This window comes from Neopelma chrysocephalum, unplaced genomic scaffold (assembly GCF_003984885.1).
Source record: "Neopelma chrysocephalum unplaced genomic scaffold, ASM398488v2 Primary Assembly neopelma1_75, whole genome shotgun sequence".
Lineage (NCBI taxonomy): Eukaryota > Metazoa > Chordata > Aves > Passeriformes > Pipridae > Neopelma > Neopelma chrysocephalum.
The window spans coordinates 12193025-12219184 of NW_020897736.1; the positions used below are offsets into that span (position 1 = coordinate 12193025).

Genomic DNA, 26160 nt, shown 5'->3' on the forward strand with positions numbered 1-26160 from the left:
TGAATCCCTTTAAAAACCTCTTCCCCTGTCACTGAGCCGCTTGGTTTTGTCATGACACAGCTTCTGATCCCCCTCTGTGTTATGTTCTCCTTGCTCAAGGATTTGCAGCTTATGAAAAGATTGAGTAGCTGGAAGGGAAGCTCGTGAGCCAGTGCTGCACTTGCAGAGCTGCTTTTTGCCCTAATGCTCTTCCCTGCTCTCTTCTCCCTTCCCCAGGACGCTGGTGGATGCGGCTCTCGTAGCAAAGGACACGGTTGTGTGCTGCTTTGAGAATGAAAACATGGAGCGGTGCCTGGCTGTCTGGAGGGGCTGGAGTGCCAGAGACTTTGACATTTTCTACCAGGCCTACGAGGAGCTGGGAAGGCTTGAAACCTGCATGCGCAAGAGGAGGTAGTGCTGGTGGAGCTGGGACCCGAGGCTCGACGGGAGACGGAGGTGTCCTGCTCCAAGCACACCCGGACTAGGAGACACGGCCCAGAGAGGCAGGGGATGAGGGGTGATGGGGGGAGTGTGCATCTGGTTTGCTGCTAGTGAGCACTGCGGGGTTCCTGGGGCTGGAGCCCCATCAGGGCTTTTGGGGAATGAAGAAACGGGTGTGAGCAGGGCAGGGATGAGCTGAGCCAGCCCTCCGCTCTCCCGCTCCATCACAGGCTCCCCTGCAGAAGGCGGAGGTGGCTGCAGTTCTGCTCATGCCTCTATTTCCAGTTTGTTCTTCCCCTTTTTAAATTCCTTCCTCACCTTCAGCATGCCCTGGCTGCTGCTGCTGCTTTGATCATGTGTATGTCAGCCAGGAGAGCTCCGTTAGCTCTTCCCTGGGAGCCTGAGCACGTTCCAATCCCGGCTGCCCGCTGGCCGGCAGTGAGGGGCACGGTGGGCTGATCCACCCTGTTCCCAGGGGAATGCATCTGCTGGAAACTCTGCACTGTGGGGCTGCTTCCCACTTCCCTGCAACTCCGTTAGAGGCTACTTCAGGTGTAGTCCCTGTGTACAGACACCCAGGTGTAGGAACCAGCAGTAAGCTGTGGCTGGCCACTGCGTTTCTGGTTCCTAAAAGCTGTTGTGGTGCAGTGTTCCTGTGAGGGAGCCCAGAAAAACCTGCCAGGAATGCTGCACCTCGAGTGAGTGAGCTGGTCCACTGCACTGCTGCAAAGTCAACTGTCAGTGGAGCTGGTGGAAAGCAAAGCCACTGGGTGTGACAGATACTCCTGGTGGAAGAGAAGGGAGCCCCGTGATGGGGAAGGTTCATAAGCTGTCTCTGCTCCACTCCTCTTTCTCTTGGGAAATGCACTCTGGAGCAGTGGGAACACAATAAGCTCAGTTTGCCTCTGTGTATCTGTGCAGCTTCTGCCCACCACAGCTTGTATTTTATCTTCATTAGTGGCCTGGGATGCTGTTTTGCCTCTGAATCCAATTGCACTTAGTTATCCCAAGCATGTACAGCAGTGTAAAAAGTGAGCCTGGCTATGCACCCTGTATAAAGGTGTACAGTTTGAATTTTGGACCTTTTTTTTTCTTTTCTAACCCAAGGGACTTGTGTGAGCATTGGCAAGGCTGGCCAAGGCCGAATGGGCAGGTTAACCCTCTGGTTCACATTTCTGTTGCAGGCTGCTAAAATATCCTTCTTCAGAAACAGAATGTATCGTAAAATAAACAGATTCCTCCAAAAATGACACTGCACTGGTGGCATTTTTTATTGGCAATCCACCCCTGCTCCAAAGCCCGCTGCCCCCCCTTTCCAGCTGGGTCAGGGTGGTCAGATGGGGGGTGAGAGAGGGGGATGGCAGCTGGGTTTCATGGGACCTGTGAAGAAGCTTGAGAGGTGCTGCAGTGATGGGTGTGAGCGTGTCCCAAAACCTCCTGGGATTAGGGAGAGTTGGTTCCCAAAAACAGCTGAGATCCTGAATGTTCCTACCCTGGAATCAGGATAAAATCCCCCCTTCAGCAAACCTGAAACCTCATTAGGCACAAGGCTCCATTAAGCAAGCACTGCATGTGCTGCGGGAATGAATCTCCAGGGGCAGAAATAAACAGAAATTAAAAACAAAATTAGGAAACTCCCAGTGGTTTAAACTGTTTGAGATTTCAATGCTTATTCCCAGCTCTCCTACCAGCAAGGCCTGTTCTCCTGATGGCTGGAACAGGTGAGGAGCATCAGCCATCCTGGGGAAAGGGATGGGGTCACAGCCAGAGGCAGGAAAAGCTCCCAGAGCCTGGGAACAAGGAACTGCCCAAGCCCCAGGCGTGGGTCTGGGGGAGCTGTGCTTATCACAGTCCTAAAAATAAGCCCGAGCAGGGGCCTGGCGGGGGGTTATTCCTTCAGCTGACCAAGGAGAGGCAAGAAAAGAGCTTGGGTTTATTTTGTCAACATGAGGTTTCCCCCAGCCCTGTCTGGGAGCAGCAGGAGCACACGGAAGGGGCTCGGCGCTGGAGGGAAGCGGATGCTCTCAAATGGGATTAACCCCCTGTGCCGGCCCTGGCAATGGGAGGGTGGTGGTGCCAGGGCAGTTAATTACTCATCAAGGAAGCTGAGGGAGATGAACAACAGGACCTGCTGGCACAGGGATTAATTGAGCCATCAGTGCTGGAGCCCCAGACCCCCGGCTTTGCCCCCTCTCCCAGCTGCCTCCTGCGAGTGGGGAGCCAAATGCTCCAGCCTGGGCATTTTCCTGGAGTGCTTAGAGGTCCTTTACCTGCTTTGAAAGAAACAGACCCAATTCCCATCTGGATACTGATTGCTGTTCCTGGTTTGGGCTGTTTCTTTGCTGGCATCAGTGTGGTGAGAGGGATGGAGGGTCAGGGTTAGGGATGAAGAGTGATTGCTGTGCCCAGTACCCACATCCCAGCTTGGGGCACAGCCTGAACATCTTTGGGGGGAGGTGGGGATGCAAACTGCTGGTCGCACCCCATCTCTAAGGCCCCACATTCTCATGCTTTCTCAGGGCATTTTGGGCCCCAGCACAAGCTCCCAGCTCTGTGGGTGCACTCACCTCACCAGCCTGAGGCTATCCAATCCCAACCAACCTCTCTGTGTGCAGGGAAACAGCTAATTCCACTAGGAAAGTGCAGAAGGGCTGGCTCTGCCCCATTGGTCACACTGTCCTGGACAATGGGGCAGGAAATACCATAATTTAATATATTAGAGCAAAACCCATCTCTTGTGCCCTCATGACAAAAGGTGAGGGCAGGTAAACATTCACACACCTCTTGGATTCTCCCTCATCCTGAACTGCACTAAAATCTCTCGGCTTTGCGTAAGGAAAAAACTAAGACAATTTCTAAGGGAGGTGGGGAAAGGGGCAGCACTGGCTGCTTTGTATTCTGCTACCAAAGGGACAGAGGAAATTAGTTTTCTTTAAGCAAACTTTAAAAGGACAGGAAATATTGTGGGTATTTCAGGCTGCTGGCCTGTCCTCGGCTTACCCTGTCTGGCAGCACTGGGATGGGAGCTCCGTCGGGATTTGGAGGAGGATGAGGATGGGGCTGGGGATGGAGATGGGGATGAGGATGGGGACTGTGATGTCGATGAGGATGGGGCCAGGGATGGGGTTGAGGATGGAGATGGGGATGAAAACGAGGAGAAGGATGGGACCAGGAATGGGGTTGGGGATAAGGATGGGGACTGGGATGAGGATGGTGCCAGGGACTGCGCTGGGGTTGAGCTCACCTGGGGCAGGTGAGCTCACCTGGGGGAACTACTGCCAAGTGATGTTGGCAGTGGGCAGAAGGCTGGGGCATGTACCCAACCCATGATGTGGAACATCCAGTGATTCAGGTTCCTCAGGGCCATTACGGTCCTACCCCACCACGCAGAACCATCCTGGCAAAGCCAACACTGGCAAAGCCAAGGCCAGCACAGCAAACAGCCTTTATCTGCCCTTATCACAGCCCGTTTGCTTTGGAAGTTTGTTTTATCATGGAATTATTTTAAACTGTACCCTCTGTGTGAGCCCTCTTGGTGAAAAGTCAACAAAGCACCAAGGTGTTGTTATTTGTTTGTTTTCTTGTTTTAAAACAGTGAGTGAGAGGTGGAGCAGGACCCCGGCAAAGTCCTCCCAGCACCCCCAGCCACGCAGGGGGGACCCCTGATTTCCAAGACACTCCAGTCCAGCATGGTGGAAGTGTTGGAGCCGATTCAGGTCAATTAAAGTTGAGGTTTTTATTGAATTAAAGTGTGAAAGTAAACACAGCCAGCCCGGTATTTGGGCTGGTATTTTTTTGATGTTAATTCAATTTTTTTCACCTGGCTCATAAATGTGATTTAGAAGGTGATAGAGATTCCTGGGCTGGAGGAGAGCTGGGAGATGGGTTTTGGAGCTTGGAAAGGACGTGGACACATTTCATGTGCCTGGGAAAGCGTCGGCAGCAGGTCTGAAGTGAGGAATAAAAGTGCTCCTGGCAGCAGCAGCCAGGTAAAATCCAGTAAAAGAGTTGGGGAAGGATTCCTCATGGGATGTGGCTGCACTGCCTTGGCTGGGGAGCCCAGGATGTCTCCAAACTGCCCATGCCCAGGGAGGAGGTGGCTTTTTTGGAGCTCTAATTGAGATCAAACCCCCTGAATTTGCTCCAGTCAGCGCAATAACTCACGCTGGCAGAGGGAAGACCTGGGCACAAAAACATTGACTTAAAACAGGTCCCACAGGGGCAGTGTCCCACCAGCCCAGGGAACACCACGGCCAGAGCTGAGGAGGAGCCCAGTGGGACCTGGATGCATCTGCCTCGGGCAGGGCACTGACCTGCTCCTCATTTTTAATGCCTCTGCAAGATTTTCTTTCCACAGAGCTCCCAAGTGCGGCTGGCTGTGCGAGCAGGGTATTTTTAGCAGGTATTCATGCGAAACAGCTCAGGCCAATAATTTGCAATGTAAAGTTAGAGCTTCCACAAAAACTCGGAGTAAGCAGATTTGGGTCAGCGGGACTTTCTGCTGATTTTGGTGAAAGGAACCATCCAGCCCGGTCCAGGGAAGCTATGCAGGCCTGGAGCTGGTCACTGAGTTTTCCAGGTAATAAAACCCCACTGTGAGTAAAAAAACTTGAAATCCTTCCACGGACGGTGACTCTGCAAAGTTACAGACAAATGTTTCACCTCTTTCAATGTGTCACATGGAGCACAACGGTCACTGAAACCACTGTGTGAGCACTTTCCCAGGCCTGTGCTCTCCCTGTCTCCTTTGCCTCTTTTCACCATCCTTGATCCTTGAGCAAAGAACGCTGCTGGGAAGGAAGTGCTTCTAAAAAAGCAGTAATAAACCCAACCCCCCTTCCCAATGTTGGCTTTAGGCTCCTTTGTTGTCCCTCTGATGGTCACCTCAACCCGTCTTGGTCACTGAGGAAGCAAAAATCCCCGAAGGGTAAGGATGGTGATGGGTCATCCCAAGTGTTTTTCACAACACTGCCCCTGGTGGGAGGTGGCCACTCCCACGGCTCAGCAGACACAAGGGACCCCCCAAGGCCCTCCAGGGCCACCAACATGCCAAGCACAAGCCAACGTGGGTGAGAAACTCCCGTATGGCCCCGTGAGCTCCAGGAAAGTGGGAATAACAAAGTTTTTTCTGAGTTCTGACTGGCAAGTTCATCCTTGGCACGGGGATGTGGGACAGTGTTCGCCTCCATGGGTGCTCAGAGAAGGTGAAGGGTTTAAATCCAAGTGCTGAGGGGCTGCAAAGCTCTGCTTGGGTGGGAGTTTTATTGCTGTGAGGATGCCCGTGGCCAGCACAGCATCCAACCCGGGTTACCTACACCAGAAAAACGAGGGAAAGAAGTGTCTCACATTTTTAATTGTTTTAATGAAGAAGACAAGCATCTCGATAGACAGCAATGCTCAGCACATGACTGGTCACCATGTTCTTCAGGATTTCAGGATGGCACCATCTCATTTTCTCCTACCTAGAGGCAAATCCTCTGGGCTTTCCCAGCACCAATGGGCTTCTCAGCATGAAGGAAACTTCTCTTTAAACCAAACAACTGGAGTAAATTGCAGATAAAATGTTCCAGCCCCAGAAGGGATTTTTGTGAAGGTTGGGTTAGCACCTGACCACCAATGGCTTCCACCTATCCAGCTCCTTACAACTGGGGCAGCAAATATCACTTATTTTAGTATAAAATGGGTTTTATACTGTTAGACTTTATCATACAGAGCTATAATTGGAGATTTAATTTTAAAATTGATTATTTTTAAGCTGTGAGTCCATAAAATACATGATCAGTGTGAACAATGTGGGGCCTCAAGAGCTGCCTGCAAGCTTGGTGGAAAAGTCACTTTTAATACAGATTTGGTAACAGAATTAGAACTGCAGCAACTGAGCAAAAAAAACCCAATACCAGATGGATGCTGGTTATTAAATGGCTTTTTCTAGTTACATACATTCTGCTTTTACCAGCTGTTATGGGCTAAAAAAAGTCCTACATAATCATAAATGTTAATAAATACAGTACGAATACAGGGCTTTTTTCCCCCCTCTCTTTTGGTGCGGTTCTTTAGGGTTCCTATTCTTCAAGCTCTTTTCTGCAGTCACAAATACAAGTTGCTTTTTTTTCCCTTTCCCTTGTGTGAAGAAACACTTCTGCAATCCCTAAGATTCTTGCTTTGGGACTTAACTTTTACATAAAAAAACCTCACACCAATACTGAACAACTGGCAGAGCTATTAAAAGTAAGTTCTCAACCCACTTCAAAATTATTTTTACTGTGTTTTGAATACACAAAACATTATGACATCGTTCAGCCTTGTCACTGTATGCATTTGGAATCTATAGCTGTGGATATTTTCAGACAGCAAAAGTACTTTGAAATCTTTTCATGAGGAAAATCTCAAAACCAGGGGATGGCAGAGCTCAACAGCACTGTGTGCCGATGTCTGCTGAACAGGTTTGTTCTCCCTTTCCCCACAGCCACGGGATGTGACATTAAGTTTATTCCAGGCCAAAACACAAGAGGTCAAAACCCTTGGAAAGATGGGAGATCCCTTTACCTGGACTTCCCAAAGGTGTGTTACCTCTGCGCTGTGCCTATGCTGGATGAAACGATACAGACTGACGACGTGAGCAGCTCCAATTGCAAATAAAAAAAAATCTTTATTGCATCTTAGAAGCAAGTCTTAAAAAAAAAAAAGAGAAGGAAAAAAAATTCCATGCACTGAATTCATCCAAGAATTCATCCAAGTACCTACATCCTTGGGACTGTCACCAGAAAACGATGAACATTGTAAGACACCGACTCTACACTAGCTGCAGTTTGTACTCCATACACGTGTGAACAACAGTTATTTCTTCTACTGGAATAGCAATTGCTCTGTAAGATCCCTTCAAACATGGCAACAACCACCTAAGCATCGGCTTTTCTCCGTTCCTTCACTCGCCTCCACTTCCCAAAGAGTAGGCAAAGTGGAACGGAGGGCAATGAGACGAAATGGTGCTGGAGGATATGATAGAAAAATATACTGTTCACTGGTTTTTATTTTTTGTTTCTGCTGAGCAGGATATTTACAGGTAGGTAGGTCCCAAGAGATCATCTGCTCAATGACAATTTCCATACACTGTCTAAGTGTCAATGTACAGGGTTCCCTTTCTGGCTTTAAGGCACTTTATTTTGTGTATTTTCTCTTACCTTACTAGGTGTTAATTCATAGGGATCGCACTTTCCTTGTATTCGGCCTCCCCATCCCCAGTTCCTCTCAGAATACCAAATAAATTCATAAGCTCACTGAAGTGATTCCAAAAATGTTAAAGAAATTCGGGGGGGGAAAAAGAAAGATTCGTGAAAAAATATTTTAGAAAGTAATCTTTGGAGATCATTTACTATAAGTATGATGTACACTACCTTATCAGTGAGAAGATGCAATACATTCCTAATATATATATATATATTTACACACACATATATATATATATAAAATATTAAAATGACTAACAGATATTCAAGGAAAGGTCAAGAATCTAAGACAATGGATATTAAATAAATTAACGGTCTAGAAGATACAGAAAAAAATAATCCCAAAACAAAACTAGTAATCAAATGTAATAATTGTTCCCATTAACATCATGTAATTGACTGAACAAAGTCGATGCGATCGGGTGCAGGACACTCGGTGCAGAGGAGTTTTCCAAGTTATTTTCAGGAATCTTGGATTGTTCGCTGCGTGCTGCCGTTTGGCTGCAAGAGATTCCCATTTCCCAGCCTCTTCCCCTCCCACATCACACCTCAGCATTTCTTGGTCGCATCGCCCAGCTCTAGGACAGCGGTTGAGGACAATACACAGAACCCACCACGGATTCCTAAAACATTCTGTCCATATATGGACCAAATATAAACCACAACAATTTCTACAGGGACTAACTGGATCATGGGTTGTGCTTACTTCCTTCCCTCCCTTGGAGTCGCCTGCCCATAATAAGTGGAAGTGTATTTTTAAACTGAAATAATCAGGAAATAATTAGGAAAAACCCCCTCGTGCAATTACCACCCTTCTCATCGCCACAGCGGTTTGGTTTGGTCTAATGCAATCTGAAAATTCATGGCTACGCTGAACCAAAGGAGCAGAATCTTTGCACGGCAGCAGTCACACCAAAACATTTAGACACAGCATTTTGTCACTTGGCTTTGCACGCTCAGGTCCCAATTTACAGAATCCCAGCAATGAAGACGGCAACGGAAAAGGCAGGAAACAATCTTTTGTTCATAAGGAAATTCTAATTCAAGTCAGATTTCCGCTGATTGGTCAGATAACTCTTAAACAATTATTCTGTTTTGTCTGAAGGCAAATATTGATCACAGTTTTGTTCAAAACCAAAAACACAACAAAAAAAAAAAACCCAAGGGCCTTGTTCTTCTCGAAACGAGCGCTTTGTAAGAAAACAACGATGATTTCTAAAATATATCCTGTGTGGTCTTTCAAAAGTGAATTATCAAAAAACATTTTCCCAAAAATAAATTAGATAATTAAAAAAAAAGTCTTTTCCAGCATAGCTGGACATTAGGCTGTCCTCACTGAGCCATTAGTATTGCTGCTTTTCCCAAAATTTGGGTCATTTTTTTCAAACCATATTTCAGCCAGCTGTTGTGTGGACCCATAAGTTGAAGCTTTGGACCCCAAGCACATTTTATATTGTTTTGGATCAAGATTAGGGTCACAAAAAACAGGGTGGTGCACGTGGACTACTCCAATTTCTTGGCTTCGGAAAATTTTTAAGCCAGCTTGAATGACTTTGTTAAATAGATCTACGTCTTCAAGGCCCCAACCTTGGATGGAGACATCAAAGCCACCTGCTTGAAGAAGATCACCTTTGTAAATACAGGTGATACCAAAGCCATAGTTCCTCCAGAAACCTGTTTTCTGGGTGAAGGCAAAATGATTGTCACTAGGAACCTTTCCACTATAAACAATCTTTGGATCATACTGGCTAAAAATGATGGGAAAATACACTTGCTGACCCAAAACTGTATTGGCTCTACACCGCTGGAGGAATTCTGCGGTAAACACTAAGTCAACATCACAGAAGAAAAGTAAAGACTCGTTCTGGAACTGAGAAGATCCGACTTCCAGAGCCAGTGCCCTTGAGAACTCCCCCGACACGGGCAGAACCTGCATGTCAGCCTTGGGGTACTTGGAGCGGTACTCCCTCATCAGATCGATCTGCTTCGCTTTGTCAGGGTTGGAGTTGGAGTTGAAAATCAGGACAACCAGCTTGACATTCTGGTTTGGAATGAGGCACGTCTTTTCAAAGTTCCCCATGAACCTTGCGAACATGTCAAAACGCCCGGAGAGAGGAATCAGGATGTTGATCTTCTTGTCTTTGAGCTCCTTCCTTTCCGCTTTGGATCTGCTGAGCTGGAAGGGAACGAACATCTTCAGCGAGTTGGAGAGGAAAGACAAGGATCCAGAATCCTGGTTGATTTTGCTGGCCAGCTCTTTGGCATCCATCTCTTCGTGCTCCATGAACTGGATCTTGCTGAACGTCTGCTGCAGGTACGCGTGCCTCCGGACGGGGACCGTCATCTTCTTCCCCTTGTGCTTCTTGTACAGGAGCAACAAGTCCAGGACGTACTCTGCTCCGTACATGGGGTTCACCCTGCGATAGCCATACTGTATTTCCTTGAAATCTATGATCCTCCCCCGGGTCTTAGCGTTGGCATTGATCATTTCCATGACCTGCATAACGATGTCATCCAACGCTTCACGCTGAGATGAGTCCATTCCTCTCCGCGGGGGCTGCCCATCGGCACCCGAATACAAATATTTTCCTGTAAGAAACTCCCATTCCAAGATCTCTTCCCGGTGGCGGGGCTGGAATCGCATGAAGGAGGGTGGCATCCCCAGCTGCAGGTCTTCTTTGTGGATTTCAGTGTTGCTGTATTTGCTCATCAGGACGATCTCCCGGTGCAGCTGCACGGTCCGGTGGCGCAGCTCCGCTATCTTGCGGCTCAACATGTAGCTGTGAAGCCTGTACTGGTACGGGGGGTTCTTATTGGGGTGCAGCGTTATAGCTCGGTGTATTTTGCTGTTCCTCAGGTCTCGGATGTAGCCCTTTTTGTTCTTCTCATAATTCTCATAGAACAGCTGCTGCATCTAGAAGAGAGAGAGGAAAAGTTACAGTCCCGGCAGCGCGGCCCCTGTGAAAGTCAGCCCACGCAACCCCGCTGGGAGAGAATTCCTCCTCGCTTGCAGGGCCAGAAGGCTTTCTGAGTAAGCTGTTCTTGGGTTTAGGCACAGGTTGTAGCAATATCAGCTGCTATTCAAGGAAATTAAGAGGATTATTCATTGTAAACTGGTGAAAGAAACATCTATCATGGATTTGGGATTAGTACAGCCCATTCTAGAGATATCACCATCGGGCAAACAATTGAGCAGTAAGTCGACTGTAAGCTCATCTTTTCACAACAACACACCATCACCAGAAAAAAACACCATGAAGTGTTCACTACAAAACTCTTAACTATTTGTCTGCCTCCCACTGTTCTAATAATAATAATAAAGAAAAATAAATAAATAAATAAATAAATCCAGGTTTAGGCATTCAAAATCCAGGTTGCTGAATGTTTTAGTCAAGATGCCAAATACATTATTTCAAGTGCTGCAATGCAAGGCTACAGCTATCATTTTAAAATGTCAGTAAAGTGTACCTGAGATTCCTAGAGTTCCAGAAGGCAGGTAATACAGGATGCATGTGTACACTATGATAAAAACATCTTTATGGCAACTGCTATTTCAAAACAAGAAGACAGAGAGCTGAGATTAGATTTAAAAGCCTTAGGAAAGCAGACAAACCAGCTTTCCTGTTTTCAGTAGCGCAGGCAGTAGCTGATATCATGAAAGACAAATCTTCATGATAATGTGGAAAATAAGCTAAAAAAAAAAAGAAAAACAAGAGAAAAAAACCTCTAGAGGCCAAAGGTATATACCAGCTTAGGTAAAGGAAATTTTAAAAGATCATGGTCTGATTCTGTGTCACAGCACAAACATCATCAACCTGCCGGAGGAGCTGGCACGGCACCTTCATTCAATATGGGACCCAATCGATGTTGCTGCCAGTAGAATTTGCTACAGGTAACACAGTCAATAAAACACAAAGGACTGTAAAGGGCTATAAAGATTAGCAAAGAGCTAAACCGAAAACAAAAACCAGCGAGAATGGCTCGAATATGACGGCAATTAAACCGAGCACTAAAGGGAAAATCACCGGAACAGAAACCCTCCCTCTACCAGCTGCTTAGAGGCAGCGCAAGCTCTGTTTTATTAGGCCTTCGGTTGCATTTTTCCTATTATTGTGGACAGACACTGAAGCTAGGAGTAAACTTACACCTGGATTTAATTGCTGCTATCTTAACACACCAGCTGTGTGCACGCTGAAAGCTGCCACTCGGCGCATCGCTGCCGACAGCTCGGGAGCAAGCTGTGCCTACTGGAAGCGTGGATTTTAATCTGAACAAATGTAATTCATCGCAAAGGAGGGAGGGAGGAATTTCAGCCAGATTGAGAAAGAAAGGACATTTATTTCATGGGTCACCCCCAGCCCCCCACCCCTTCTTTCCTGTTCAAGTTCACCTTCTTCCCGCTCTCCCCCAAGCGATCCCTGCTGCGTGCCTGCTGTCTGGGAGCAATCCAGGCCAGAGGATAGATGGATCTGTACAGCAATGCAGCCAAAGGAGAACATCTTGGCCATGGCCTCTTGGCAGGCCCCAGATGAGCTGCCTGTCGAGATGTATAATATCCCTTTAGAAGTCATGCAAGATTTAAAAGCGCGCTACGGGCAGAGGTCGGCTGGTCTAATCCTACGTTCAGCAGAGTTATCCAAACAAAGCATGTTTTTCCACTCACCCAAAGATGTTCTTCATTTCTATCCCCATATTGTTTCCTCTACTAATAACACTTTATTTTTTGGTCACTTTGAACCTCGCTGTTCCTGTGAAGGGCTCTAGGAGACCTCAAATCACACCCACTTAGGGTCAGTCCTGTGAGCACAATTTATTACAGTGGAGAGCTCACACGGGAAGAACAAGATCAGCCCAACACTGCAGGACCCACATGGATATTTTACTGACTCCACTGATCTATCCTCTCTCAAGCTACATATATAAAGATCTAGAAGCACTAAATACATAGGGCAATAATTTTACTGACCTTTTAACTACAACTAAAGGCAGAGGCTTTCCCAGGAGTATTGTGACATTAGATAAAAGTTCTTAGATCACGACACTATGTGATTTCCATCATTTAAAGGAAAATTGACAATAGGACCTAATTTCAAATCTTGTTTTGAATTTATAAGAAAACAAAATCAAGACCACGCAGCCTGAATGCATTTACTCCAAAATTGCTACCTAGGGCATTCTGAATTAGCTACAAGAGGAAACCATGAGAAGCAGAAAGACTTTTAGATTACACAACGAAGTTTTAATAGAATACCGATGGGTAGGAAAATGTTATGAAACTTCCCAATGGAAGTAAAGATAGGAACCCCTAGCAAATGGCCCTGAATAAAGTTAAGAGGCATGCTTTAAAACTGTGGCTTGCCCCTCAGGAGTCACTTTTTAGGTACACTGGTTAACTTTGGAACTTCTAATACTACGTCTTGCCTCTTCCAAAAACTACCTTGCTTCAAAAACTGAACTGAAAATAAAACATATCTCAGCAAGACTTTACTGGTGCTTCAACACAAAGCAATTTACAACTGAAACACCTATCAACAGCCACCTTGCTCCAGCCAAAAAGGTGACAACTGCCCAAACCCCCGCGCTCCAGCCAACCCTGCAGAGCAGCTAATGAGAAGCACCACAGTAGCCAGGCTTCTATATAATCCTATTTTTCAGAAGAATGCCTTGCAAGGCTGGCACGTTCAATATTTTTCCTGTGAAGTCTCCCCCTCTCCTACTCCAGTGTCTCTCTTGTCCCCCTTCATTCTGCAAGCTGCAGCAGGTACAGGATGTGCCAGCTTCCCACAGCTCCAATCACCCATCTGAGAGCCAAGGTACACTGGCAGGAAACACAAAGAGTATTGGAAGGGGTTAATAAATTCCCTGCGGAGAGTACAAGGACTTAAAAACTATTTTTTCACAGCAGCATGAAGTGTTGTACACAAAGTCCAAGTGGCCAGAGGCCAATGGAGCAATTTAACCCTTCCTGGGCTGAGGCGCCTGTGGACACTGACCCAGGGCCACAGAAGCCCTGGGATGCTCATTGGTTTTTCTGCACAAGAAGTGGTTGTATTTTCTCACCCACATCTACAAACTTGGAGGAAATGAGCAGTTCCCTCCATGCTGTTTGACAGCTCCCCACCAACATCAACTTGCTCAAATCACTAAGACAGTACTAACATTGGGTTCAATCACTAACAAGGGCAATGCCCAACTATCACAAATCACTGCTAACATAATTTCTACCTTATGTGGGCCCAAAACACTATGCTAAATACTACCTATTAGCACACACCAACTTCCAACTCCACACAACACCAGAAAGCCATAAGGAAGACAAAAAAGTCTTAATTAACTCTTGTGTACATCATTAATAGAGGGGTGCAGGAAGGCCACAGAAAAAGTAATACCTACAATTTATTTGCTCCTCCCACGTAGCAGCCATTAAACACACACGTGGGGAGGGACACAAGCCCAGCACATGCACGTCTCCAACAGACATTACGTGCAAACCTCCCCATGCCTGTTACCAGAGCCCTGAGAGCTGAACTCCTGCAAACTCTTCTTTTAGTGAAACAGGTTCCTCTATGATTCTTTTCAGAAAAAGAACCTTTCATGGATATTAATTTTGCAATGATTATATTCTAAGCATGCTTTATTCTAGTGCAGAGCACTGAGAGCGTAGGGACACAAAGAAGAGCTACTCTTTATTGACCACTATTTACTCTAGACCTGTTGAAGCCTTAAAAACCCTAATGTTCCCCAAACCATTAGAGACTGAATGTTTAAACTGTGGTACAGCTGTTGTGGGCACTGCTGGCTCGTGTCCAAAAGACCAACTGAAAGGAGAGAGTGTTATGTTCTTCGTTTTATATGAAGAAGTCTTTTGCAGGCCAAAAAAAAGTGTACTGGAGAAAATGGACTTTAAAAATAAGACCAGTTTATGCAGAAACTGGCCTGCAGCCACGGATTAGCCCCCGAGGGCTTTCTCTCACAGCTCCAGATTGTACTACCAAAGCCCAGAGAACGCAGCCCCACAAGTCTCATGAAAAGCAATCATGGACAAGACATGTTGTATGGCAGGTTTTGAAATGCCCAAGATGGGCTTTAACTACAAAGGCAAGCTAATTAAAAGATGGTTAATGTCACCTAGTGCCGAGCACCTCTGTCTGGAGGGGATGAGCATGTGGTCCCTCTCCACAGCCAGTGTGGAGCTGTCCTCCTACGGGAGTAACGCCGGTGCTGGGACAGCCCTGCCCCTGCCCCACAGCTCTGCAGCCAAAACTAGGCAAGATGCTCACCCCTATCTTCTCCTTGCTCCTCCTTCCAGAGATGCAGCAGAGGTGGTGTACTGGGGGCAGATCCTGTTGGCCGGTTGAAGTGAAATGAAAAGACTTTCTGCACCCATGTCCCAAGGAATTGCATTAAATACTTGTAGCTGCACTCACACAGCTTTGGCACTTTGCAGTTATTAACCACAACAGACCATTAGTTTTCTGGTTTTTATGTCACCAATATAGCTCAACTGATCAAATACTTTGCCAAGGGAAGGAACAGTGGGGCTTTGTCTACTGATGACATCCCTGTGGTGGAGGGGGAGACTGTAGAGACCCTCTGGATACAGCTCTGGGTATTCAAGGTTCTCTCTGTTTAAATCCCGATACTTCATGTGTGATCCCACAGCTAAACACTGACATGACTGAAGCCACTCCTTCAGAGAGTTATTATGGTGGAGACAAACACAGGGAAGTAATGGATAAACACTCATTTCCACTGAACTTGGCCACTCGTTCATGCCTGTAACCTCCCCAGTTGCCACTACAGGAAAGGATGCAGGAAACGCCACTCGGCGCTGGGAGATCAGACTTCCCTCTCAGCTGGCGAGTGAAGCCCTGAACTCTGGAGCATGATTAAATGATGTGATTCCTCAGACAAGTTACTTCTCACACAACATCCATCATGTGCTGCTGGTTCACATTTGCTTTGTTTCATAAAGAGGGGCAAGAAAATCATCCTGAGCAGCCAGTACTCAAAATTTCCATGGCAGATTACTAGGGAAGCAGAGGCAGATCCAGCTGTGACCTCTGGGTGCAATAACTCCAGGCATGCTCTGAAGCAAGAAGTTTATTTTGTACAGCACAAATGCCTCTTCTTATATGATCCTAAGTGAAGCAGTGCCGGTCTCGCTCAAGAGCCTCGCAGTGCCTTCTGCACAGCTCTCCTCTCCTAAGTATTCCAGAAAGGAAGCCAAGTACTAAGGCAAGTTTCAAGCACAGCAAACTCAAGGTCATTGAATTCCCAAGGAATCTGTGAATTAAGAGAGTTACTGCTGGAGTTCAAGCTTTTGTGAACCACACCAAGTAGCTGTTTAATTAAACAACTGTTCTTCTCCCAATCCTTTCTTGTTTAAGCAAGTAGAAGAGCTTAAAAATTACTTATTCATTTACAGTTTCTCAAACCAAGTAGCCTTTAAAGTATTTCCAGCTTGGCAACAGAAAGAAGAAAACCTGCAAAAATGAATGGGTTTTCAAAACTGGCATCGAGTACCTCACCTCTGACCCCGAGCTTGACGATCTCATTACCCAAAACCTACACGTGGGAGCAGTCCAAGGCACTTGGGAACTGAGATCCTACAGCTAGGAAGCAGAGAACTTCCCTCCTCCTGGCCCTGCATTAAACTGAGCTTCATCCTCCTGGTCTAGATGAAGATACAGAAACCAGATAAAACAGAATGTGCCAGTTTAGGATATCTGGATTTAACTGTGCAAACCCTAGGAAAGCTGGATGTGATTGCGAGGTTTTCTTCCAAGAGGTTCTGATTTTGAAAGAAACAAAAACAAATAAAACACCACTAAATATTAACAAATGTTCTGTGCTACGGCTATTAAGGAATCAGAACATCATAGGTGCTAATGACTAATTGTCATTGTGATTGCCTGAGAAAGGATTCTCAAAAGCTGTTTCTAGCATAATTTCCAAATTACGAGTTCTGGTGCAAACTGCTGTGCTGCACAAGGCTCGCCCCTTGCTCAAGGCTTTGACCCATGGGGCAAATGATTCAGCTTTCCCTCTCCAGCCTCTGTCCCAGATCCAAACAAAACCAGGGATACAGTGACTCGCCGCTGATTTGTTCATTTAAGGGCCAGACTCAGGGATGATGCCAAATTACTTGCCCACCGAATATACTGTCTCAGGATTTCTTTTCCTTGTTGTCAACTCCACACTTTTACTCTGCAGTACAGGCAGAGTACAAGAAAACTTGGTTTTCATTATGAATTTCAACAGGCCCATGAAAGACAGAGCCACAGCCCTGGAAGTCTGTATCTGCTCTTTCTCACGAAAAGTGTTAAGATTCCAGAGGAGCAGCACATGACCCTTGCAGGGTAGTTTCTTGGAGATGATGAGCAGAAAGCTTCTGGCACCCTGGCCAATATTTTTTTGGATGCTAAAAGCAGAGTTACAGGGTTGCAGTCTCCTCTGAGCAGGGACTACAGAAGACAAGACCCCTCCTGGACTGCTGTGTGATTTTCCACCATGTGTTTTCAAGAAGCAGTAATGTAATAATTTAGAAATACTTCTGTTCATGGAATTCAAAGATTCCTATTTGGGAGCTACTTTCCACATCCAGTGGTTTTGTAGGAGTTGAGAGCCATGATGGATGATGAGCCTCTTTGGTCCACTTGGCAAGGCCACCACAAGCTGCTGCTTTATAAGAAACCCTCTGCTTGGAGAAACTTCAGCTGCAGCCCAGGCATCCACTCACCACCTCAACATCAGAAATCAAGCCAGAGCAGTGCAGCCTCTCTGCCAGACTGCATGGGGACAGCAGTGATCCTGCATCACACCCCAGGTCTCCAGGTCTCTGCCAACACCAGGTTCAGCAGGAAGCCTGGGGGAAGGATTGGCTCCAGTGGGTCTGTCTCCAGGATCCATCCCTTTCAGCCTTGCCCACATGTGCCCACCAGCACAGCTTCTTTTAGCTGGAGGATGTTTCAGGAACCCCCATCCCTGAGGAGGAATATGGAGCCCTGCATGGAGACAATGTCAGAGTAACAGAACTGAAGGACAGGACTGGAACAGTCACATCAGTGCAAAGCTCTGAATCTCTCTTGAGCCTTCACATGAGATTACTGTGAATTTAATTAGGCAAAGATTCAGCCTCACAATAGCAACTGCTGCAGTTCCTCCCTGAGTGAAAAAGGTGGGGGTGTATTTTAAAACACAGACTCATTTTCAAGACGTTCATCACTTCCGGCTTAAGTAGAACCATTTTAGAAGAGGAGGGACACGGCCCCTTTTTCATGGCAACAGGCCATGCTTGCTTTTCTGATTCCTTGAAAAGACTTGGGTCAGGAATATATCTTTAGGAAAGGGGCAAGAGGGGAGCTGGGAATGCTGGATAAAGTCCCCAAAACAAGGCCAACTGCTGAACTGCAGCCCTTCAAACCTGTGGTGTCAGGACAGCCTTGAAGTGACAGAGCCTCTTCCACAATGGCATTTATAAATCCATTTGCTTTATGTTTTCCTAATAACTGATGGTAAAAGCGCTTTTTTCTTTGCCAGTTGCATCAGTATCAGCTAATGAAAATTGACAGAAATTTGGAAATATTTAGGATTTCTAATTTCTCTGCTAGTGAACCCTCCTCCCAGCTGCCACAACAGCCACTCCATGGGGGCTGCTGTGTTGTGCCTCTGCCAGGCAAGCAGCTGGAAGAAGGGATGTTGTTTAGGATGCACTCTTGAAACCTTAGCCCTTTCCAAACTGGTGGTGGCCTGTCCCTAGGAGGTGGCAGCTGCACACCACTTCATGCTGGCAAGGGTATCTGAAACACAGAGCAAGCCAGCACTTAAATACGCTCTGAGAGTGGGCTCATTCCACCCACTTGGCATCACTGGATCAACACTCAGCTCTGTTTATGTCTCATTGGTGACACCTGGTTTGGCACAGCACAAGGGACAAGGTGCAGTGTCAACTGGATGGCACAGCCATCTCTCCCCCATGCTTGGATTTCAGTGAGTGCTCCAACATGGTGCTCCCTAACTGCTTTTTCCAGGGTTATGCTGAAGACATCCTTTGTTGGCCATTGCTGAAGGCCGCCCTGCTCCCAGCAGGAGGGGATTTGGCAGCACGAGGCAAGGCTGGGTTTCCTGCCCAGGTCCAGCGTCAGCAGGACACCCCTCCAAGGCACCCAGCAATGAAATGGGAACTTACTCCATGATCCTCTGGCTGGTTCTCCTAAATCAAGCTGGATTTAAAAGAATATCTATCTCCTTTTATTCCCGTTGGTAGGAAATCAGAACAAGCTATGGAGTTCCTTACAAACTCCCACAGAGCTGGTGCCCAACAGTTTGTGACGCAGGCAGATGGTTTTCCGCCTCCTCTCTCACCAGCCTGCGAGCTCAGAGCTGTTCTTCATCTTCCAAATGGTTTTTCAGCCAGAGTCACCATTTCTGGAGCTGGTTTTGAAGGCTGTCTCCAAGGGCCTGGACTCAATCACCAGTTCGTTTCACACGGGCAGCAGTGCAGGATGACAGCTTCCAGGGCTCACCAAAGCTGCACAGCATTGTTCTCAAGTGTTGGGATCAAATGCATGCACTTTTTTTTTTTTTCACCAAAAGAATTGTTTAGTAATTGCTCAGAGGAGGGGAGGGAAATAAAGTCACAAACCCTTGTTTTATGTGGAGAAGCCACATGTTTCAGTCAGCCCACGAGGATCCACAGCTGAGCCCTGGCCTGGGGATAACAGAGCTGTAGAAGGCAGTGATGGTAACGAGCACCGTGCGGTGACGCTGCTGCTGCAGACGGAATTTCCACAGCGAGATGCCACGATTGCGAAAGCGTTTCCCCAGTGCTTGTGTCACTACCACGCAGGACTTCAAGCCTGCCTGCTATCCTGAGGTTAAAAGCAAAACCTGCCCTTTGTCTCATCACTGGAAAACATATGTACATCATCCCAGTGTAGACGTGGCACTGCCAAAATCATTCCATGACAAGGTCTCTGCCTCAGACAGTTCTGCCATCTAAATGACGTGCAATACACAGTAGTTTGGTGATAAAAGATACAGCTCCTTGATCAATGAAGGATCAGCTGAGGAGGTTTGCCCTCTGCTGATTATCAGAGGGCTGATAATCTCTCAAGAATCTGACTTTCATGCCCTGTAAGCCAAAATTCCCATAAATTGTGCATTAATAGCTTTAACTACAAGCTGAAGCACAAGGGATAATATATTTAAAATTAGGCAATTTTTATGAGAAAGCAGTGATTTACTAATGCAAACTAGAGCCTCACTTGGATAGGGTTGGCAGGGTGGGTGCAGATTCAACTCCCCAGAAAGAAAAGTGGTGAAAGAAGGGAAAAGGGATGAAAGAAGGGAAAAGTCTGCAAGAAGGGAAAAGCACGGCTGCACGTGCACAGGACCAGCCCGTTCCTCTGCAGTTTCATATATGCTCCTAACCAGAAGAAAGGCAACAACTTTCTAGGCAGCCACAGTTTTTATTGTCCTCCTGTCAGTGGAACAACTTTCTCATTATTAAAACGAGCTGTCAGGCAGACTGGCATTTCCCTCCTCGCCGTGTCCAAGTCAGCCCCGTTCGTTCAAATATGGTTAAAGATTTCACATAGTGTTGCTGGCTAACTGTATATGGTCTGAGGTTTTCTGGAAGTTTGCTGTCTGGCACAGTTTGGAAAAGTAACAAGCAGAGTTACTCTGCAGTGCTCTGTAACCAAGCGCCTCTTGCATTACACACAGTCTGTCAGAGCGAGGGGTTCACCTCCACACGGGTGTTTAAGCCTTGCTGATGTTCACCATCCATCATCCAGCTCTGACAAAAAGAATATTTAGCTGCTGCTTTTGTAACGCTCTAAATTAAAACAGGAGATGTGGATCCTGATAAATGCAGTTATGCTGAATGTAAATGCATTAACCACTAGAAATGGAAAGGAAAAAAAACCCACTGCCTCAAACACTCCCCAGCTGGGGGAAGGATTTGCTACTCACACAACATACTGAACTCTCTTCTGAACATTAGCCATACATACAAGGAGCTTTTCGGTCCTTTAGTAGGTTTTTTTTTGTTCCTCTGCTTCCAACCTGGAGGACACTGCATTCTGCTGGCTGCAATCAAGCTGCTGCAGGTGCAGTTTTGGAAGAGTGGACCTGGCTCCAAAACTTGTGCCCACTACCTGCAGCCACCGTGGCTTGCTCCCTCCATCCCTCAGCTGCCAGACTGCAGGCTGCAAGTCTCAGCTTGCACCCAACTGGTGTTTCCTTTCCCTCTCCCTTGACCATTGCAGCCCTTCCAGATTTGGAAACCAGGCATCTTGAAGGAATTTATAATTTTCATTAGTGCCTTTCCCATACCCCACTGACCCTTTTCACTCATCTGGGAGACAGGGGCAATGGAAGATCTTCTGGGTGGGTTTGCCTGCTGGGTCAAGGTCTTGTTGCTTCAGGAAACCTTGTGGGTGCTCAGTGCTGCTGAGCACAATGGAAAACAGCAGGGAGGGAGGAAAAGCCATTGCTGAGAAAGTAGAAGAGCTTTAGCCAGCAGATGGGGAAGGCCAGTGGAGTTTGCAGCTTCCTTCACCAGACAGCAATGCCTTGTCTTCTTATGACCCATTTTTAGTTTCTGACCAAGAACATATCAGGGATTTGACTCATGAATAGCAAACAACTTGTGCTGGGTTTGCCAAAAAGCCTTCTCCTTGCTGCAGGAAGGCTGGGCTGCTTTGAACCAAGACAATTTACAGCCTGACAGCTTAAAGCTGCATTGAAACGGGCACTCGTGTCCTCGGGGTGTTATAAATCGCCGCGGTTCAGAGGCAGGCGGGCACTGGCCCGGGAGAGCAGGGTGCATGGATGGGGACTGTGTTCTTCTGCTGTCCCACAAAGGCACATCCACGAGGGAGCCAGAGCCCTTCAATGGGGCTTTCAGAGGGACACACAGGACTACTTTCTGCTGCATTTTCCTCAGTACTCTTCTGAGATATACTTGTGTCATCTGAACTGCAGGTTGTTCCCGAGCTCAGTGCGGTTTTGAGCTGGAGCTAATAAGGGTTCTGACGTGCACCCCATGAGCAAATAGGTGCTCCCAACTCACAGCCGACAGAAGGCTTGGAAAGCACTACCAAGAGCAAGTTTTGGGAACAGGCTCAGCTGGAGGCAGAGGGATCCACTGATGACTCAGCCCTGGGGGCTGCACCTTGTGTCAGAAAACAAAGTGGGCACTGACACACCATTTGAGTCTTAAAACAGCAGCACTGTTCAACAGAACCCATCTAGCAGGGAGGTACCCCGAGAACTCAGGGTGGGAGGAAGGCTCTTGCTTCACTCAAGGACGTGTGTCAAGGACATCTGTCAGTTATCGCTCTATAGCAACAACCTGATTTGGGATGCCCAATCCAGAGTTAACAGGATTTTTCTCTACAGCCTACAGAAAGCTTTGCATGCACCCCAGGATTCTCACCCTCACCTCATGGCTGTTGGGGGTTTTTCCCATCAAAGGTCCAACAGGACAGTGTGCAGGCTGCTGGACTGTGCTTTTCATCAAGCCCTGCCTCTCCTGCCTTTGCCTCGTCTTGATGTGAACGCCAAAGTCAAATACAATCCACCCACCCAAAACAGATGTTAGAAACCTGTCTGTCTCTCTTCAGCTGTCCTCTGAGGTCTGGCCTCCTGTCAAATGCCTGAGGGGATAGTTTTCTTTTTCATTTTTAAGGCAATGATAATATGTTCAAAGGCACTTTTTTTCTGTTTGGAGAAGGCAAATCTACACCAGGTCCAGAAGTGCTTCAATACACACCAGCAAATAACAAATCTCTGTCTCTGAGACAGGTTTGACTTCTTGACTTGCAAAATAATTGTTTCCTCCCTTTGCAGAAATTTTAACAGCTAATTCAGTAGTGCCACAGGAACACAGGTGACAAATTTAGCCAAATCTGTTCAGCCTGTCATCTTTTTATTCAGCATATTGTCAGAAGAGAACTTTTATTTTCCCCTCTGGAATGACATTTGTTTCTACAGGTCTTTAAGCCAGAATAATACAGAGCTGATCTCCTGTTCTCCATGGAAACGGTGCATCGTTGGATATTTCCCACAGATTAAAAAAAAGAGAGGAGTAAAGACAGAGGGAGAGTATAAGGGAAAAGACAGAAGGACGGATCAGAACAGAAGAGGTGAACTTACAGTAGGGCTGTGTTGTCTTAAGAGTATTTTCAAGTAAGCAGCTCTTTTTGGGTACTGTGTGTCCTAAAAAAACCCCAACACGTAACAGCAGCCTGTGTTGCGCAAAGATGAAAGATGGAAAGCATTATGCTAACCTGAAAACGTGGCTCGGGGGCCTGGTGCATCACTGACTGTTTAGTATTAGAATTACCCAGAAAAGCACCGAAAAATGCATTGCAGGATATTGAAGAAATCTATATCCGGATATTAAAACTGGTATTCAGTAAAAAATTGCGAGGAGTGACGATCACAACATGGGCAGACCACGGGCTTAATGACGCCTAGGAAATAAAGCACCGTGACTGATTTGAAGCACGTTAAATCACATACAAACCCCACTAAATCCATCAGCTCACAAGGGTACTTCGCCTCACTTCGGAGGGGTGAGGAGACAAACACACGTGATTTACGCAACATGTTGCACTGCTCACTGCTTTACGCTGATTTTCAACAGAAGTACTGCCTGTTCTTGAGGGCTGGGATTTCACACTCAGAGGATTTCTAAGGAAAAGGTTTTACTGCTGAGACTGAAAGCCCAGCACATCCGGGGCCTGCCTGCTGCTGCCCTCCCATTATGCAAAGCCCCATCCTCTGGCACAGGATGAGTGTCCTGTGGGTTCTGTGACCCACTGGCGGGGTAACAGCGTCATCCCAGCAGCTGTAGAATGTTATCTGCAACGAGCTAAGAAGTAGGTCAAAGCCTTCCTATCATGAAAGTCCAGCTTCCTGGGCTCCTTGTAAGTTGGATTTTTTCTGTGGTGTGGCCCTCCTGTCCACTTTGAATGGGAGAGAATCCACCCAACCCATTAAATGTCAGCCTCTCCCAGTTCATCAAAGGCCTAAAGTAAAGAGAAAGTGAAACAACCCCACAACATCAAAAAACGCACATCAAAACCTAACCCTATCCACAACACCCTTCTCCTCTTCGCCCTTCAGACAACTCCCACTGGTACTGAGACTGGAAACTGTCATGAAGGGACATTTACCTGAGCTGGTCTGCCCTGCTCTGGTTTTGCTTTGTGTGCCACAGGGGAGCAACCAGACAGGGATCAGGTGGCTCACAGGTATGAGAAGGTGTGTGGTAACAAGAGCTGATGGCTCGCTCGAGGTGCCAGCTGGAGCTTTCTGAGCTGCAGGGGATCATACAGTTCTGCCATGTTAGATAGGAAGTGGTGCAATAAATTCCAGCCCGTAAATTTCCTCACAAGAAAAGAGATATACTGAAGACTGGAAAAGAGCAGAAGATGGTATGGAGTCACAGTTTATAGGAGTGGCTGAGAATACTGCTAATAATTTGTGCCCTGAGTTGCAAAATGCCAGAAAGAGTGAACTGTGTGAACTCACCACAATGCAGGCTTGTAAGAGATGCACTAATACATGTCACTGCTGAATCATACCAAATCCAAATGTCAAATACACTCCAAATCCACTGGTAAGTTAGCCAGCTCTAGATTCAGCTTCTTTCTTCACTTCCAAGTTACAGAAACCATTACCCTGACATGATGGTTTGGGTTTTAATAGCATGAATCTTTTGGCCATAACCATGAAGAAAAAACAAAATAATAATAATCTGTAAGCCTCCGTGGCAAACACAAGAATGTAATCTTGATTCTCTTGCCCACTAAATAATTATGCTTAGATCAGGCTAAAATAAAAGTCTAAGTTTTGCTTTCTGTTATTAAAAATACAAGGAGGAGATCAAACTGTCCATATAAATGGAATTATAAAACCAAGCCATATATAACCCAGACCAAAGTATGTAATCAGAACATAACAAATGGAGTTTAATACTCAGAGGAAACCACAGCTCTGGAAGACATTTAAAGGAATATTTCCATTTTCCTAGGTACTATATCAGGTTCTTGGCCAGACATTTCTGATTGCACTGTACTAAAAATATAGCCCCAGTTTCAGAAGACAAAAATTTTCGAAGCATGACGAAATGTGAAAGGTAATTGCAACGCACCACTGAGCTATTTTATTACATTATCTAACATCTTTAAAGAGTAGATTAGCTCACAGTGCAAACATTCTGGTTTCCCTGATGTTTGAGTGCTGGCATCGACACAAGCAGCAGGAACAGCCGTGCCTGAGGATGGGGGAGTGGTGCTAGTGAGCTTCTGGAGCAGCTTTCCTCGGCACAACGGGCAACGCTTTCTATCCAAGAACTACGTGGAAGAGCTACAGCCCCTGTGTAAAGGCAGTCCAGGAAGATGCTGGGAGAGGTGTGTGATGCCTTGCCAAGCCCTCCTTAGCGAAACTGAAATAGCCAAACGTTTATCAGCACTGTGTGGGTCTCACTGCTGACATAAAACCGGGGGGAGCTGGGATGAAAAGCTGCCGAGGGCCTGCAGGAGCCCACAGTCCACAGAGCACTCGCTGGTGGTCGGGAGCTGCCTCCCCCCTCAGCTTCCTTCCTCTAACCATGACTTCTTATCTTCCCAGAAAGACAGGGCACAGTTTGGATGTGGCAATATCTTAAGAACTAATGTTAACCCAAATTAGAGATACTGAACTGTTACGAAAAGTGAAAAAAGCACAGTCAGAAACAGCAGCTGTGGGGAGAACAGAAGGGACTCACTACACCTGCAACAAATAATTCACTCCAGTGGATTTGTGCTACACAAATCCCTGTTTACCTAGGAAATCCTTATTTACAATGGCTGCAATTGCATTTTCCTTCTGCTCCCTTTGCCCTCCCACCTGTTCCAACAAGGAGTGGGGGGAGCCCTCCTGCAGCCGCTTCGTTATTTCCCTTCCTCTTCTTTCTCTGGCTGGTCAGTCCAAGAAATAGTTCCAGTTATGGGACAAAAAGCAATGAGAAAGAATAATCACTAGCCAAACTTTGCTTCCTTTGGGCAGCCAGGCTCAAAAATTAACTGTTCACCTCCTCCAGCACAGGGAAAACTTCTACTAGGGAAACAGCATGCAGGTGGATCCAGCATGGCATGGGATGCAGGGAATAAGCAAACGTCTCTCAAGGAAGGAATATAGAGGAGAAACATTAAGGCCTTTAGTTAAAAGTAGACAGTAGCTGTATGTTCCCACCACCTAGTATATGACATTGCAGTTTATTGCTCCATAAAAGTCAGTTTTAAGTTCAGTTTGAATCCTGAAAGCTGTCTGCAAGCAGCAATTTAAATGCAGGGTTTCAAACGTGACGTTACAAAACTGAAGACTCATTTTAGACAAGATTGAATAAATTGTATTTTGAATGTTGTTTTTCTAAAACACGCACAGTCTGCCATAAAAACTAGTGAGAGAAACTACAGCCAGAATATGAGGTGTCAATGGTCAAGCATATCCTCAT

At 46.5% G+C, this 26160-nt stretch overlaps 2 protein-coding genes across 4 annotated transcripts in view; one reads left to right on the plus strand and one right to left on the minus strand.

Annotated features, from left to right (window-relative positions):
* Positions 1 to 1670, plus strand: part of LRRK1 (leucine rich repeat kinase 1) — a 77612-nt gene extending 75942 nt beyond the window's left edge. For all 3 annotated transcript variants that reach the window (XM_027688472.1, XM_027688471.1, XM_027688473.1), the window contains one exon: positions 217 to 1670. In XM_027688472.1, the coding sequence (XP_027544273.1) occupies positions 217 to 394 (178 nt within the window). In that variant the 3' untranslated portion in view covers positions 395 to 1670. The remainder of the gene's footprint in view (positions 1 to 216) is intronic.
* A 4092-nt stretch (positions 1671 to 5762) lies between these two features.
* The window catches only part of CHSY1 (chondroitin sulfate synthase 1), a 78407-nt gene continuing 58009 nt past the window's right edge, over positions 5763 to 26160 (minus strand). Inside the window, exon 3 of the mRNA XM_027688193.1 lies at positions 5763 to 10560. Coding sequence (XP_027543994.1) covers positions 8968 to 10560 — 1593 coding nt within the window. The 3' untranslated portion in view covers positions 5763 to 8967. The remainder of the gene's footprint in view (positions 10561 to 26160) is intronic.